This window comes from Vulpes vulpes, chromosome 2 (assembly GCF_048418805.1).
Source record: "Vulpes vulpes isolate BD-2025 chromosome 2, VulVul3, whole genome shotgun sequence".
Taxonomy (NCBI): domain Eukaryota; kingdom Metazoa; phylum Chordata; class Mammalia; order Carnivora; family Canidae; genus Vulpes; species Vulpes vulpes.
This window is the reverse complement of record NC_132781.1, coordinates 695,742-711,546: the sequence shown is the minus strand read 5'-3', so window position 1 is coordinate 711,546 and position 15,805 is coordinate 695,742. Positions and strand designations below refer to the sequence as shown.

Here is a 15,805-nt window from a genome sequence, read left to right as displayed (position 1 = left end):
GGGCGCGATCCTGGAGATCCGGGATCGAATCCCACGTCGGGCTCCCGGTGCATGGAGCCTGCTTCTCCCTCTGCCTGTGTCTCTGCCTCTCTCTCTATCTCTCTGTGATGACTATCATAAATAAATAAAAAAAAAAATTAAAAAAAAAAAAAAAAAGAAATATAAATAAAATACTTGATTAATCCAAAAACAGGCAAAGGAGGAGGGGAGACCAAAACCAGCAGTAAGATGGTAAAAAAAACAAAACAAAACAAAAAAACAAACCTGGCCTGTCAGGAACCACATCAAGCATTAAGTCCTCCCAACACTGCACACAACAGGTTCTAAGGAGGACACCAACTTTAGACAGAAGGTTGCACGGAACTGGGTTCACAAAGGGTGCAGCAGGCTATGGAGAGCATTTCTGGGGATGTGCCTATTATTTCAAAAGGATAAAGGCCTTACTTGTCAGGAGAATATAACCACTCCATACATTCGTGCACCTAATAGCAGAGCTAAAACATGTGAAGTAAAGCTGCAAGGAAGCTGGCAAAACACACAATTTGATGGTGTCCTTAACAGGCCCTCGGACTCTCCTCAAGTACACCTGGGCTGGTTACCAAGATAGACCCAACGACAGACATAAAACAGGCCTGGAGTTAAAAGGATTCAAGTTGTACGAAGTATGCTCTCAGATGACAATGGAATTCAGTCAGAAATAACAGAGTGCTCTCCGGAAAACCCCCAAATATTTGGATGCTATATAATACACTTTAAAATAACCCGCCTATCAGGGAGAAATCAGTAGAGGAATTAGAAAGTTTTTTGAACTAAATAAAAATGAAAACACAACACATCAGGGTTTATGAGACCTGCTCTAGGGGCACCTAGGGAAAATCAATAGCAACCAAATGCCTCAGAAAATAGCAAATTAAACCCAAAGTAAACAGATGAAATGAAAATGATCAAGCAGTAATCAAGGGAAAGGAACATAAAGAAACAAAGAGAAAAATTACTGAAACCACATGTTTTTTGAGAAGATTTTTGATAAACCTCTAATCAGACTGATCAGGAAAAAATAAGAGAAGGCACAAATTAGCAATATTGAATGGATTCTACGTCTATTTAAAGGCTAGTAGAGGAACATTATAAACAGTTTTATGTCAGTAAATTCAGTAACAGATGACACAGACAGTTTGAAAGACACCAACCATCAAAGTCCTGTCACTGCTGGCGGGAACGTAATGGGACAGCCACCTGGAAAGCAGCTGGACTTTATTAAAAGGGAAAAGCATTCGCCTACTTCTGATTCAGCCATTCCACTCCTAGAAAAGATATTTACCCATGAGAAGAGGAAATGAACGTCCACGCAAATACCTACGCAAACATTTACAGCATCTTTGTCAGGAACGCCCATGAACAGCTTTCTTAATCCTCTACTCCGGGCACTTCTCAGTCATGGGGAGGACTCTTGGAGGTGGGGCAGGCTTTCTGGAGCAGGAGCGTGGCCGGGCCACAGCTGCAGACTCGCTGCTGTAAGCTCACAGGCATCGCTCTCAGAGGCACTAGGTCACTTCTCACTGTCCCAAAGAACTACGCCCGGGGTCCCACATTCTCAGGACTCCAATTGCCCTGACCCTGTATAAATGACGGATCTTGATGGCTTCTAACTGCTCTTGATGTAATAAGCATTCTGGTTTTACGTTCCCGTATTTCTCGGTGATGCTCTTTCTGTACCGCGTTCTCTCTCGGGGCAAAGCCATTTCAGGGAGGGGGTCAGCAGCAGCCCAGGACTCTGGAGCGGGACTATGCTCTGCCGTTTCCCCAGCGTGCAAAACTACTTGGGGTGCGCAGGAACCACCCCATTTTACCAGGGCTGCCTTGTGACTTGATGTCTCTCTCCTAGAAGATTGGGCATTGGTCTGAACAGGAAAGGTGGTACAAAGGGGTCAAAAGGCGCTGAGAAGCCCCGACTATGGTATGCTGGTCTGCACCAGCAATGGACTCCCATTCTGGACCCCCAATCTCAGGACATGGGCTCCCTTCACTGGCTCAGTCCAGCCTACCAGCACATCAGGGTCCGTGTGTGTGTATGAAGCAAAGCCCCAGGGGCACCTGGGTGGCTCAGTGGGTTAAGTGAAGCAAAGCCCCAAATCCTTAACCTTGAACAATGCTGGGTTTTCCTACCTGGGCTTCCAGAGACCTCGATGTCCAGGGCCAGCACCCTGCCACAGCAGTGGTTAGTGCCATGGTGGGGAGTATGATGGAGTGTACTGGGACCATCCGTGCCTCATTCTGGTTTCTAGCCACTCCCTTGAATCACTGTGTCTGTTAGGCCTGGAGGACTCACAAGGTGCCGGGTGGGTGATCAATAGGCAGCCTGGCTTGTGTAAACAGAATGAGCTGGTCTTTCTCCATGTTCTTCTGGGGTTTTATTGTTCACCAACTTAAGTATGTATGTATATATGTTGAAGGGGTCGGTCTTGAGCCATCTCTTCTTTTTTATTTTATTTTATTTTTTTTTAATTTTATTTATTTATGATAGGCACACAGTGAGAGAGAGAGAAGCAGAGACATAGGCAGAGGGAGAAGCAGGCTCCATGCACCGGGAGCCCGACGTGGAATTCGATCCCGGGTCTCCAGGATCGCGTCCTGGGCCAAAGGCAGGCGCTAAACCACTGCGCCACCCAGGGATCCCTTGAGCCATCTCTTCTTGGTGCCCCTTTATTCTATTTCCTATTTGGGCCAATCTTCTGTTTTAAAAGCTTGCCTCCTTCCTACCTTATTCCTTTCTCTACCCACCCTGTCCCACTCAAAAGCTCGTATACTCTTACAATTCCTGGGTTGGCTGCACAATGCTTAAATGATTCGCACAAAATTCTGAAGAAGCCAGAAATGTTCCATCCCTTGCCCCCAACCTCCTGAGTCAAAACTGTTCTTTGTCGTGATTCATGCCAAACATGTTGCTGTATTTAGAGGGATCAAACCTCTTTCAGTCTCTAATCCTAGGGAAAAGGTGTGGGGTGGGGGGCTGGGAAACCAAGAAGGGAAGATGACTGGACCTCCAAGTTACTCAGGAGCGTCCCTGAAGGTTTAAGACATGCATGTCAAAGGGGCCACAAGACGGTTTAGTAGGATATGGTTGACTATAACTCCATGTTTAATGCAGGAAACCAAAGTTTTCTGTGGAATCTTGAACTTCTGGGGAAGGAGAGAAGCTTGTGCCTATCTGCCTTCTCCCAAGCTTCCTCCTGCTCTTGAATTGCAGGAGACTGAGCCCCTAGTTTTAGTGACGCCATCCCTGGAGCATACAGATGTGATGGTGGGATCTGCGACTGCTGTGTAACACACACACACACACACACACACACACACACACACACACACACACCAACCCTTTCCTTTCCCCTCAGAAGATACAGAAGAGATGGGATGGTACCTGGGGGGACACAGACATCTTTAACGGATTGGTACTGGTGTAATGAAGTGAACCGATGATATGTGTAGAGTGAGAGCCAGCTACCCACCGAGGTCCATTCCTTTACAAATAACAAAGTTTTATTTCTTCCTATCCCACCCTTATTTTTAAATGCTCTTCTTTGTCTTCGGAGCTAGAAAGGGGACCCCGTGCCATGCTAGAGAGGAATGGTGATGACGAGACCAAAGAGGATGTGGCTTCAACAGAAGCTCAGATGCCAGGCAGCTGGGAAATAACCTGCATAACTGACCATCCTGGGGGGACACGTCCCTGCAGGCAGGTGCGGCACCCGACGTCATCCTGCAGGCCAAGGGCCTGCCTGCTCCCTGAGACACAATTCCACTCTCAGGCTGTGCACCAGAAAACATGATCGGGTGCTATCGAGGCACCGTCCCCAAGAGTAAGAGGCCAGAAGCAGGAGCGAACTGCTTAGGGACAGGAGGTTACTAAACAGCAGCCATGTCAGCACAGGGCATCTTGGGAGCACGTGGGGTCAAAAGTAAAGTTGAACGGTATGTGAAAACCATACCAAAGACGTTCATATGTTGCACATGTGAGGCAGATGTGACTCAAAGACGCCCGGAGTCTGTTTACACCGCTGAGGTGTTCCAATGGCAGCACCCTTTCTCCTAGTGGTTGATCCCAAAGTCTTGTTACCCAGCATCAGGGAGCAGAGAGAATGCAATAAAGGCAGAGCACCCTTGCTCTCAAGAGTTCTCTGGTGAGAAGATGCTCAGCTTTCTGTGTAGCCTGCTTTGTCCTGAGCAGTCTAGATATCAAGTGCTGAGGGCCCAGGAAGCAATCAGCCATAAAGCTATCACAAGCATGTTCCCACTGCCTGTCCGCAGACGGGGACTCTGGTGCCAGCACGATCAGAAACGTGGAAATGCACACCACTGCCGGGCCCATGCAGGAGCAGGCAAGGCTGGTAGGGCAAAGGCAGCAGTGACCAGCATGCTACCCCCACCCACGGGCCATTCACATGGCAAATGGGTGGCCTAGTGTCACTACGTGTAGTTCTCAACACTTGATGGGAGTCCAAAGATACCAAAATCTCTGCTTGGGGGTGAAAAACCAGGCGACGGGAACAGGCATATGCTTTCCATTTTTACTTATGAGAAATTCCAGTATTTGACATTAATGCAAATAAATACAAATTTTCACAAAGTTTTTGGCAACTCAAACCTAAAACGACCATAAACAAACTGCCAAATGTTTCCAGACAAGGTCATTACACTTTCAAAAACAAATTACTTATGGGATGGCAGAGAAACAAAAATCCTTAGGCAAGGATGCCAGGGGCAAACTCTGGACCATGGCTTCTCCCTCAGGGCACACTGGAACTGGTACGCGAGCACCAGGTGGGGCTGGGGTCCTGCCGCCACTCAAGTAGGTGGGAGCAAGGAGTGTTCACTTTAGGATCAGTCCCCACATATTACATATGTTCTCTGCTATGGGAACTGACCAGAACACAGGACGAGAGAAGGGAACTGGGGGACTCAGCCACTTCTACCGTGAGGGCCATGCGTGCTCAGTGCTTACCCTCACTGCCAGCCCAGATTTTATACAAATGGCCCACTCCACCCTCCCACACACCACACCCGCCCTGAGCCTTGACCAGAAGCAGCTGTGGACTGAACAAATGTTCTCTACTGAGAGGCCACCAAAGAAGGGATGGTCCAAAGCCACCCTGGAGACATCCAGATGGGAAAGAGCAGTTGATGTCTAAGCAGGACCTGGCACTCTACTGCATTTTGAGAAGAACATAATGTCTCCCCAAGTCATTTACCAACACAACTAAGCAAGGTTTATTCCTGCTTTTCCAGGTGTTTAATCCACCATTGCCAGCAAACTTGTGGCAGGTAGAAGCTTCTGGGGCACAGTGCTGACTGCCAGGCAGGGCAGCTGCATGCCTCCCCAGAAGCAGAGCTGCTATGCAGCAGTGGCCTGGGCATGACGATGCTCAGGTTCAAATCTCTGTCCTCGGGCAAGTTCTGCAACGGTCTGCATATCTATTTCCTCAGTCAGGACACAAGGCTGGCTGACATGTTTCTGCACAGGACTGTAGTGGCAGCAGACAGGCCAGTTTAAGTGGAGACCGACTCCTCCCCTAGGCGGCCTGCTTGCCTAAGTGCCGCTCTCTCTAGCCAGGCACAGCACCACCGCCACGGGCCAGGCAGGGTCTACACAACCCTGCACGGCAAGCTACAGAATGCATGGCAGTCTCTCAGCTCCCTCCTATGATATATCCGCACATGCAAGCAAGCCCAGGATGCAGCATTAAAAGCACCTAAGAACCACAGTCAGAGATACTTGCTGTCCCTTCACCACAACCAAGTGTTCTGTATTTGCATGAGATGTAATGCAGAAGGCTGACCTTCAGCAAGAGGACCCCTGCATCCTGTCTGCAGCCCCGACGGCTTCATCTTGGTTAGGAGAAATTCACACAACACTACCAGAATCATGGGCTCTGCGTTTCTGGACATCATCTCTTTTCAAAAATTGATATCTTTACCTTTTTTTTTTTTTTTAAAGCACCTTGATAATATCCATTAAGTGCACATTTGAAACAGGAGTAAAACTCAATCTACACGTGGAGGATGGCCAGAAGGGAGAAGATCCTAGGTTTTTAGGGCCCAAGAGAAGGGGCATAAATCTTAACGCAAGGATTCAAAGTGAGATGCGATGCTGCAGCTTGGGCCCTCAGGCCTGCCGCAGACGATTGTGGTTCAGGGACAGAGAAATCCCATCCTGGAGGGAATAAAGTCTTCTCTGTCCAGTCTCTCTTATCCAATTCCTATTGGGGTATCAGCTGACCGTCTTCTTTCCTTCTGCCCTCTGGCCCTCCAGCTTGCAAATTCTCAGAGATGCTGCTTGTTAACACTCAACACAACTTTTAACTGGAAGCTTTATTCAACCCCCAGCATCAGGCCCTCCCCAACCACGAAGGCCACATCCCGAGTCATCTCCTTCTCATCACCACCTGATAAGCTGTGTAGACTGTCCTTGATGCCTAAGAAGCCTGCCTTCTGTTGAGGGTCACCAGAGGGCAGACACAATGGCTGGGTCCTCTGCTGTCCACTCCCTGGGGCCCACAGGGGCCAGGACATTTTTACCGATGGCCTCCTCAGGCCCCCAGAAAGCCGAGATGGGATACCCTGGACCTCTTCTGTTATGCGTCCTGCAGGACTGTTTCTGTTGCTCTGATATGTATGAGACATGTGTTGCTGTGTAAAGCAAGAAATGTTGGTTGCTGGTAGCAACACAGATTAAACCACTTTTGTGGAGTAAAGATGCCAGAGTGAAATCACCAATCCTCCCTTCTCACCTGAAAAAACACAATTCAGACTCTGAAGACAAGCTTTCATTTGCAAGACACCGAGAGCACTCCAAACTATGAAAGTACCACAGAACCTTCTGCTACGAAGGGTCTCCTAACAGGATGAAGTGCAGCCATTCTTCAGACACAAAGCCTTCTTCCCGAAGGGAGCTTCTTGGGGCAAAGCACGGACATGTCCTTCCTAATGCTGCGGTGTCTTCAGGACTCTGAGACGCCCAAGAAAAGCCCCACCTGCTCCCTTAGCTGAACTATCTTGAAGTCCAGAGAATTCTAAAAGTTAGACTCTGAGATCAAGACATCAGATACCCTTAGGCCCAAGAGAAGGTTTCGAAGAATTGGGACAATAATTGAGTTAGAAAGGGACAGAGAGGTCACGGAGTTCAAACTCTGTTTCACTCAGAAGCGTCTGAAGTGACTCCCCACCAAAGCTATGAGCAAACCATGTGACCGAGGTGGCATACCTAACAATCAGAAGTGTGCCTGAAAAATCACAATTCACACAAACCCTGAGTTCAAAGACACGACTAGTTAACATGAGGCTACGGAAAAATAGACAATCATGCTTTATGTTGAACGAGGCCTTCAGTAGGCCTCTTGGTAGCTGAAGGAAGCCACATGACTGAGTCACATGTATGGACGTTTCCCTCCCTTTCCCAAATAAACCAGAGGCTATGCTTCATGACCCATTCTCCCTCATCAAATACAACCCTGGTTTTCCTTTGAACAGGTAAAGGGCATACCTCCTCCCTGCATCATTTTGTAGATTTTGCTCTCAATGTGGAGCTGAGGGTGTTTGGTTTTGACACATTCAAGCTTGATGGCAACTTCTTCTCCTGCAGCAATGTCCGTACCTTGGCAAAAGAGAAAAACCACAAACATTAATAATCTGGTGTCCACCACCTAACGCAATACTATAACACACCACAGACCTTCTGCTCCGCTTTCCCCTGTGAGATGGGTGTCGGTGGTTGACAAACCCTGTGGAAAAACCATCATTACTCTCACTTTTGAAGCAGGAAGTTTTTGATATGTATAGAAAAGTCTTATTTAGTATTCCCTCACCCACTTCCATATGTCCCCACTCTGATCACGTCAATAGGGGACCCAGAGACAGGGCAGTGCATTTCTCTCTGCAAGGACTCCCATCTTTTCTGCCCTGAACTTTCCTGTCCCACCAGCTGGTGGTTGGCCCCTGTATTCACCTACCCAGGGTGAAGCAGTTCCAGGGTGACTGTGTGTGCTCCCCATTTCTCCATGCTGCCTGGATAGGCCTGTGTGGGTGGGTGGGTGGGGGCCTTCCTTTCTACCAAACACCCACGGCTTCAGTCCACCCACCCTGGGTGTTGAGCCGCATAAATCTCAGAACAGTCAAGGCACTTCTCCAGTGGAGCTGGTTCCCCCAAGGACACTCTGCAACCTTCTCCCTTCCTGGGGAATAGGACACTACTGTGCATTTCTTACTGATACTGGACCAGAAGGGTGGACTCCCTTTTAGAGCCCAAATGACACTTATGCAACATGTACCTGTCACATACCTTTTGTTAGTTTTATGCTAAAACCAACAAAACATCAGCTAATACCTCCTGATAACAGCCTATGTTCTATCTCTGCTTTACTTCAATTAAGGAAATGCAGATATGACAACGCCCTGCCCCAGGCTTCACACACAAATGTTCCTGAGCTCCCATATGACCCAAAGCTGTGCCCATGAAACCTTCCTCAAGAAGCTTTAGCTGAAGAAAACAGGGAAGAGTCTTAACCTACACCTAGCTCTCCCCCAGGTGCCTTGTAAGTACAGGTGTCCCTTATCTGCAGTCAAACTCGGTCTACAGACAGATGCTCCTGTGCCTGCCCTCAGGTCAGGTCAGCAGGAGCCTCACGCCACGTCACACACCCGCATCACTTCCTTCCCGCCCCTCATCACATCGGCACTTCACCACCTCACAGGGTCACAAGAAAGGGGAGTACAGCTCAGTAGGATTATTGTGAGACCCCAGTAACAGAACTTTATTTACAATATGCTGCTATGATTGTTCTATTTTATTATTAGCTATTGTTGTGAATCTCTCACTATACCTAATCTATAAACATTATCATGAGTAAGTATGTCTAGGAAGAAACAAGGTATACGTAGGGTTTGGTATTGTCCATGGTTTTAGGTATCCCCTATGGGTCATGAAATATGTCCCCTGTGGATAAGGATGTCTGCTGTACAAACCAGTTTAATCCTTCTCAGCAGTATGTTTATCTGTATTGGTTCCAGCAGCTCGACAGGCCCAGGACATTTCCTTCCCAAGGAGATCGTAGCATTGGACAAAGCAACCTCAACTGACTGGTTTCTCTCTCCCCAAGTTCAGGGGAAGAAGTGCAGTCTATTTCACAAGACGCTTGCAAGGGAGGGTGCGTTAACAGTTACAAAGCACTTTGAGATTCCCAGACAAAGGCACTAAAACCACAAGCAGCCTGCAGGAACCCTGCCTGCTGCTGTTCATGTGTCCACTAAACACCTAAGAACCCCCAACGTCTCCTCTAGACTACCCAGATGGCTCCAAGAAGTACAGGGCTTCTGGTGGGCTTGAATCCAAAACCATGGGAATAACCAGCATCTGACCACTGCAAGTGACCATTCTAGATTTAAGAACCTCATTTACCATTCCAGAGATTCTTCTGGGCACTCAGAAAGAAGACAGGTAATACATTTTGTTCTTCCTACCCGCATTTGCGATGATCTATCCAATTACAAGAGAAATGACTTCATCGTAAATGTACTGTGCAAATGAGAAATGCACTGGGAGTTCCTGTGAGGACCTGGACTCCGAGCTGAACCCGCCAGCCCAGGAGACACAGAGAAATGGATGACTCAGCTTACTGGTTACATCAGCAACTCTGTTCCCCAAAGCATGAGCAGTGGAGCCTTTAGTGAGAGCATTCTTGCTCCGCCAACTACGTCAGCACTGTCACCCTTGCCATGAAGCGGGTCTTCACTGACAAGACAGCCTGGACCAAACAGACTACCTCCCAGACCACCACCTTCAAGAGGGCAGAGAACATTCTAGCTCCACCCTATTGTGGCAGATAATGTAAACATCTGGCCATCAATCCAGCAATACTGACAGGACAGTCTGGGAGACAAATAACCGTAAGCAACTCTAAAATTCAATTTGAATCCTGTTCTCCTATCATGGTGCCAATCTTCCTGCTGGACCACACCAGCAACGGAGTCAGCCTCCCCCAAGATCACACCAGCAAAAACACAGCCAGCCTCCCCCAAGAGCACACCAGCAAGCACAGCCAGCCTCCCCCAGAAGCACACCAGAAAATAGGGCCAGCTTCCCCGAAGACCACACCAGCAAACACAGCCGGCCTCCCCCAGGATCACACCAGCAACAGAGCCAGCCTCCCCCAAGATCACACCAGCAAACAGCCAGCCTTCCTTGGGATCACACCAATGAACAGAGATTGCCTCTCCCGGGATCACACCAGCAACACAGCCAGCCTCCCCCAAGATCACACCAGCAACAGAGATAGCCTCCCCCAGGATCACACCAACAAAGAGGGCCAGCCTCCCCTAAGATCACAACTGTGAAGCTTGCCTCAAGTCTGATGAACCAAAGAGGGGCTGGGCTTGGGCTTGGGCTCTGCAAATAAATGTGATAATAGCATACACTCTGGACTGCTTCCCAGCAAGGTCTGTGCCCAACGGGTAGACGTACCAAGGAGCCCAGCTTCAAGCACTGTGCATTCCATGAGAAACAAACATCACAGGCAAAACCAAGGTCCAGTGGTCTAGGGCCCTGTAGCCCTGCCCCACCTCCTACGGCTGCCATCACACCTCATGCTTCCCTGGCAGTCCTGCTCCAAGTCTAGTGCTCAAACCACCACCTGTCCAAGGTGGGGGGGGGGGGGGGGGGGACAATACAGGGCAGCAAGAGAGCATCTAGGAGATCAGACAGCAAAGCGATGTTGCTACATTTAATCTTACTTTACAAAAGTAATGGTTTATGGGGCAGCCCAGGTGGCTCAGCGGTTTAGCGCTGCCGTCAGCCCAGGGTGTGATCCTGGAGACCCGGGATCGAGTCCGTGTCGGGATTCCTGTGTGGAGCCTGCTTCTCCCTCTGCCTGTGTCTCTGCCTCTCTGTCTCTCATGAATAAGTAAATAAAATCTTAAAAAAAAAAAAAGTAATGTTTTATGAAGGATTGGTAATTACAAAACCTGTTCCTTCAGCACAACTTCTATAAGTACTTCTAGATAGGGAACAAGAAGTTAGAAGACCCCACTGAGCACTGGGTTTCAGATTCACAAGGCAGTCAATCCACAGGGTCCCTTTACACTTAAAACAGTTTTATCTCGCTAACAACCTCAGCCCCTCCAGCAGCTTAAGCAGCCTCACCCTGTCAAACAAGAGTTCCTCTCTCTAGGCAAGGGTGTTATTCTGTTAGACAAAGATTAGTGGTGATCCTAGGAAAACAAAATTATGTCTCTCAAGTTGAGCAGACAAAATCAGACGATGAATTAAGTGAACCGAACCCCAAGCCTGAGTCTGTCCTGGGACAGCTGTCCTTAGGCCCAACTCCCAATGAGGACTGTCTTATCAAAGAAACAGGGAGAGGCCTCTGGGCAGTCAGGCAAAGGTCACTCTAAACAGGGCAAATGTTGACGAGGCAACTGATGCAGGATCACAACCTCTCATTAGGGACACTCAAAGCTTAAGCTACCACCCTAAAGAACGAAACCAGGTGACTAGGAAAGCTTCAGACAGTGCAGGCAACTCGTCTTCTCTCCCAGCCAGCTGGCCAGCCAGCCACCACTCTAGAACCCCTACTGTGTGCCAGACATCCTTGCATGGTGTTCCTGAAGAAAAAGGAAAGTCCGTGAGAGGGGAAAACGTGAAAATCGAGTATGAAGAGGTTACTAAACTTTAGCTCTCTAAAGATGCTCCTGTACGTCACGACAGCAGGCTGCACAGTCCATCCAGGTAACACATGCAGAGAGGAGGCCATCCTCTGATAAATGGAGTGACCCCAAAGGCCAACACGGACAGGAAGAAAACCTACATTCCATCAATCATGAAAGACAGGGGCGTAGGTGGGTCCGAGGACCCTTCCGCCAGCCTCTACAAGACAAACATGGATGACAACAGAGGACGGGGGCTTGTAGACACTCTGGAACACTGGATGAACTGAAGAGGGTCTGTGCTGACTGTAGCACCACCACCCGCCTGGCTCTAGCACTCTTCTCCACACACCCTCTTCTTCCCTCAGCTCTACTGGTCACACTGGGAACATGTGGTCCACAGTAAGAACTCGCCCTCCCTGTTTTCAAATGTTATTAGCAGGTATACAGGAGGTACACTGCCAGCAAATGAAAGGGCTTCTGATGTCCAGTGCCTCACAAGACATCACCTCCAACAGCAAGGGGCCAAAGCACGTGGAAGCTAAAGTTGATGAAGACACAGGAGTGGGAAGGCTTTGCCTTATGCCCACTGGCAATAGCAGGTACAGGCAACGTTTCGCATAAGCATGTACCGCACAGAATACAGGAACTCTGAGGCCTTTGCACCCTGCCCTCCCTGACAGCCTTCGGGATCTGGCAAGCTTGGAGGTAAACAGAAGATGGGGACCGCACATTTGGGGTCCATCGTGGCCCAAGTGCAGTACTTTCTCAAGTCCAGGCACTGGAGAAAGAGCCCATCTTTAAAAGGGCCATGTGGGATGGACTGGAATAACTGGCAGGGCACAGGGCCGCATGACCATGTTAATGCAGCAGGCGGCCGGGAAGGCAGGCCAATACCGGGCCCTCCTGGTCCATGAGGCACTCAGTAAACTGAAAGACGGCCTCCCCTCCTCGCAGTTTCAAACCTCTGAAAGCACACAACGTCCCAGGCAGAAATCCAAGACCCCAAATGCAGGATCACAACACAGGGAGCCTACCTGGAGGAGTCAAGTGTTCTGATCAATAGTAAAATGACAGCAGCAGAAGTGATTTAAATTGTAATCACAGCAGAATACATGGAACCTAACCATTTTCAAGATATGAGGATGCAATTCCCCAACTAATGCCTTTACCTACAGAGGAGGAACTACGGTAGGGATGACTCATTCTGTTCCGTGGTCTTTGGGGCAGCCATCTTGGAGCCTCACCTACAGCTGGTGGGGCTCCTCGGACCCCGCGGTCCAGGCACATCTCTCAAGTAACAAGATCACCTCTCCTCGGTGGAGCAGCACTCAGCCTGAATGGACCCCCCGTGGGGGCCCAGAGCCCATGCTGACGGGAAAGATCAGCTGTGGCCTAAGTGCACCTCAGCGGGCCGTGCGGGTGCTGGGAGCGAGGGTGTGGGACTGAGGAGAGACCCCTCTGGGACATGTCAGCCTGAGCCGTGCATCAGGTGCCGCCCGCCGTTGTGCCTAACACAAGGGGAGGCCCAGAGGGCACCACGGTGAATAAGCACACGGGGCTCCCTGCACCAGCTTCAGAAAGCACAGAGCTGGCTAGCACCTGAGGACAGAGAGCTCCGAAATAAATACCTACTTTTTGATGCTCGTGTAAAGGTGACGAATGCATGGACTTCTCAGGACAGCTCCTAGATCCTAGGTTAAAACTCTGGCCAAATTTTACTGTTCTGGGAATAACACAAACAGTTTACATTCACCCAGCGAATTTCCCTAAAGGAACGCTGCTCAGAAGGCAGCCAGCAGACTACCGGAGAGAAACGTCTGTGAAGTGTGTTTTGCTCAGCAGGACAGTAAGGCAGAGGGCAGGCAGGATCAGAGGCATCTGTAGGGCCCGGGACAGGCTTGCTCTGTGGGGTGAGAAGGCACCAAAAGCGGTAATGAACAAACATGCGCGCTCCTAACGCCGTCAGCCCCGGAGGTGCAGCTGCTCCGGGTGACAAGACGGGAGGCCGGGTGGGGATCCCCTGAAGCCACTCCTGACCCCTCTGACAGGTACGCAGCCAACAGAAGCAGCAGGGCAGGGGCTGGGCGCAACATCGGAGCGTGTTTACCCCAGACTTGCGCAACAGTCCCTCTGCGCACACAGCCCCGCCAGGCTGTGCGTCCCCAGGTCCAGGGGGTACCGGCTGCAGCAAAAGTTATTTTTAAATCCCCAACTTGAAGGCTCAAGCCGACCCTTCACGTTACACGTGCATTTCCTTGCACTGCAAACCGGAAACGATCCAGAACTTTCCAATCCCATTTTTCTTTCTTTCTTTCCTTTTTTTTTTTTTTTTTACCCCAGATGTACCTGGAGAACCGTAACGGCCAGAGGGACCACCTCGGGAGTAGAGAGCGCTTTACTACTTCATTTGCCTCTAATGTTTGCCCACACCGCGACGCCGACTCCGTCTGCGCTCCCCCAAATCCCCGTCTGGCTCCGGCGGAGGCACCCCGTCCACAACTTGGATGCGCAACATGTCCTTCGGGGGCCGCTCGACGGGGCGGGGGACCCACCCGGCGGCCGCGCGCCCGCCCCGGCGCCGTCGGAGCCCGGGGAGCCGCCGAGCTGGGGCTGCGCCGTCGCACGGGCCCGCGGGCCGCGGAAGCCTGGGGCCGGCGCCCCGACCCCCCCCGGGCCCCCCCACGTGCCCGGGCCGCAGGGGGCCGCACACCCGCCCCGCGGCCTTTGTCTGCCCGCGGGGGACACCCGGCGCGGACAGCGGGCGGGGGTCTGGGGCGGCGCAGGGCCGCTCCCGGCAGCCTGGGGCGCACGTCCGGGCAGGCGCCCCGGGGCACGGCCGGACCCCGCGGAGGGGCTGGGGGCGGGGCGGGGCGGAGGGGTGGGTCCCGGTCACCGCCGCGGGCCCGCGAGGGGGGTCCCCGGGGCGGAGGCGGGCCGCGGGGCCTCGCAGCGGGGTCCGGGCGTGTCCGGGGTCCTGGGCGGGGGTCCCCGACCCGGGGGCGGGGGGGGCCGCGCGGACGCCGGTCCGGGGGCGGCCCGGGCTGGGGGGGGAGGGGCGCCTCACCGAGATAGATGTCTCCGAAGGAGCCGCTGCCGATCTTCCGGCCCAGCCGGTACCTGTTCCCGACTCTGAGCTCCATGGCGGCGGCGGCGGCGGGTCCGGCTCGCTCCTGCCCTCCCAGCCGCTTCCTGGGTCTGAGCTCGGGGAGGCGGCGCCGCTGCTGCCGCTACGGCGGGTCGGGCTGCCGGCTCCGCCCCCCTCACGGCCCCGCTTTCACCATCGCTTTCCGGCCGCCCCGCTGCTCCCAGCGCCTCAATACGGGGCGGATGGGACAGTCCGAGCGCCGCCGCCCCTGCTCCGGCCCCCGCCGACCCCGCTCGCCCTCTCCCCGCCGCGGATGGACTCGGATCTTCCGGGCCTAAATCCCCCTTCAGCTGCCTGAAGGAGCCGCCGCCATCGCGCTGTGACGTCACTTCCCCTAGCAACCCGGAGGGGCGGGGCCGCGCTGCCCGAGGGGCGGGGCCGCGGCTTCGGACGGTGGGGCGGGGCCAGGGGCGGGGCCAGGGGGCGGGGCGGGGCCAGCGCGCACCCCGGTCCTCGAGAACCCCGGGGCCCCGGGGCGGTCCCCTCTTTTCGGTTTGCCCAGCAGCCTCAGCCCCGGGCTGCGGGGGGTCCGTCCCACGTGCAGCCTGCACGTGCTGGCGCAGGGGCTTCGTTTGTCCTCGCAGGTGCCGGGGAAGCCAGCGACTCCCCGCGACACACCTGGGACAGGCCCCCAGGCAGTGCTTTTTGCAAGAGGGACGGGGGCGGAGCCTGTCTGCTCCTCCAGCCCAGGGACCCGCAGGACCCCGGGGACTCAGGTGTGCCCGGCCCGCCCCTGCAGCACTGCCCGCCGCTGCCCGCCCACGCCTCAAGCCTTATGCGCTCAAACCTAGAGCCCGAGGTCAGACCCGAAAGGAGAAGGCGCAGCTACCAGGGATTCAAACGGTGAGGCCACGGGCCTGCCTCTCAGTCTCATCTTCCTGGAGAACAAATCAACCTTTTCACCTAATTTGTATCTCGTCTGAAGGTTTCTCTTGCAAAAGAAAGCAAGAATGTTAAAGTTCAGAA

The 15,805-nt window shown here is 52.3% G+C and overlaps 1 protein-coding gene across 4 annotated transcripts in view; it reads right to left on the bottom strand.

Annotated features, from left to right (window-relative positions):
* Positions 1–15,206, bottom strand: part of CSNK1D (casein kinase 1 delta) — a 39,711-nt gene extending 24,505 nt beyond the window's left edge. For 2 of the 4 annotated variants that reach the window (XR_011999209.1, XM_072745587.1), the window contains exons 1-2: positions 14,759–15,150; positions 7,538–7,648 (exon numbers count right to left, since the gene is read on the bottom strand). Coding sequence is in view for 3 of the 4 variants with exons in the window: in XM_072745587.1 (XP_072601688.1) it covers positions 7,538–7,648; positions 14,759–14,834 (187 nt within the window). In the remaining variant the exon portion in view is untranslated. Of the gene's footprint in view, positions 1–7,537; positions 7,649–14,758 lie in introns of all 4 variants that reach the window. The other 2 variants (XM_072745594.1, XM_072745590.1) reach the window with 2 other exon arrangements.
* Positions 15,207–15,805: the final 599 nt, after the last annotated feature.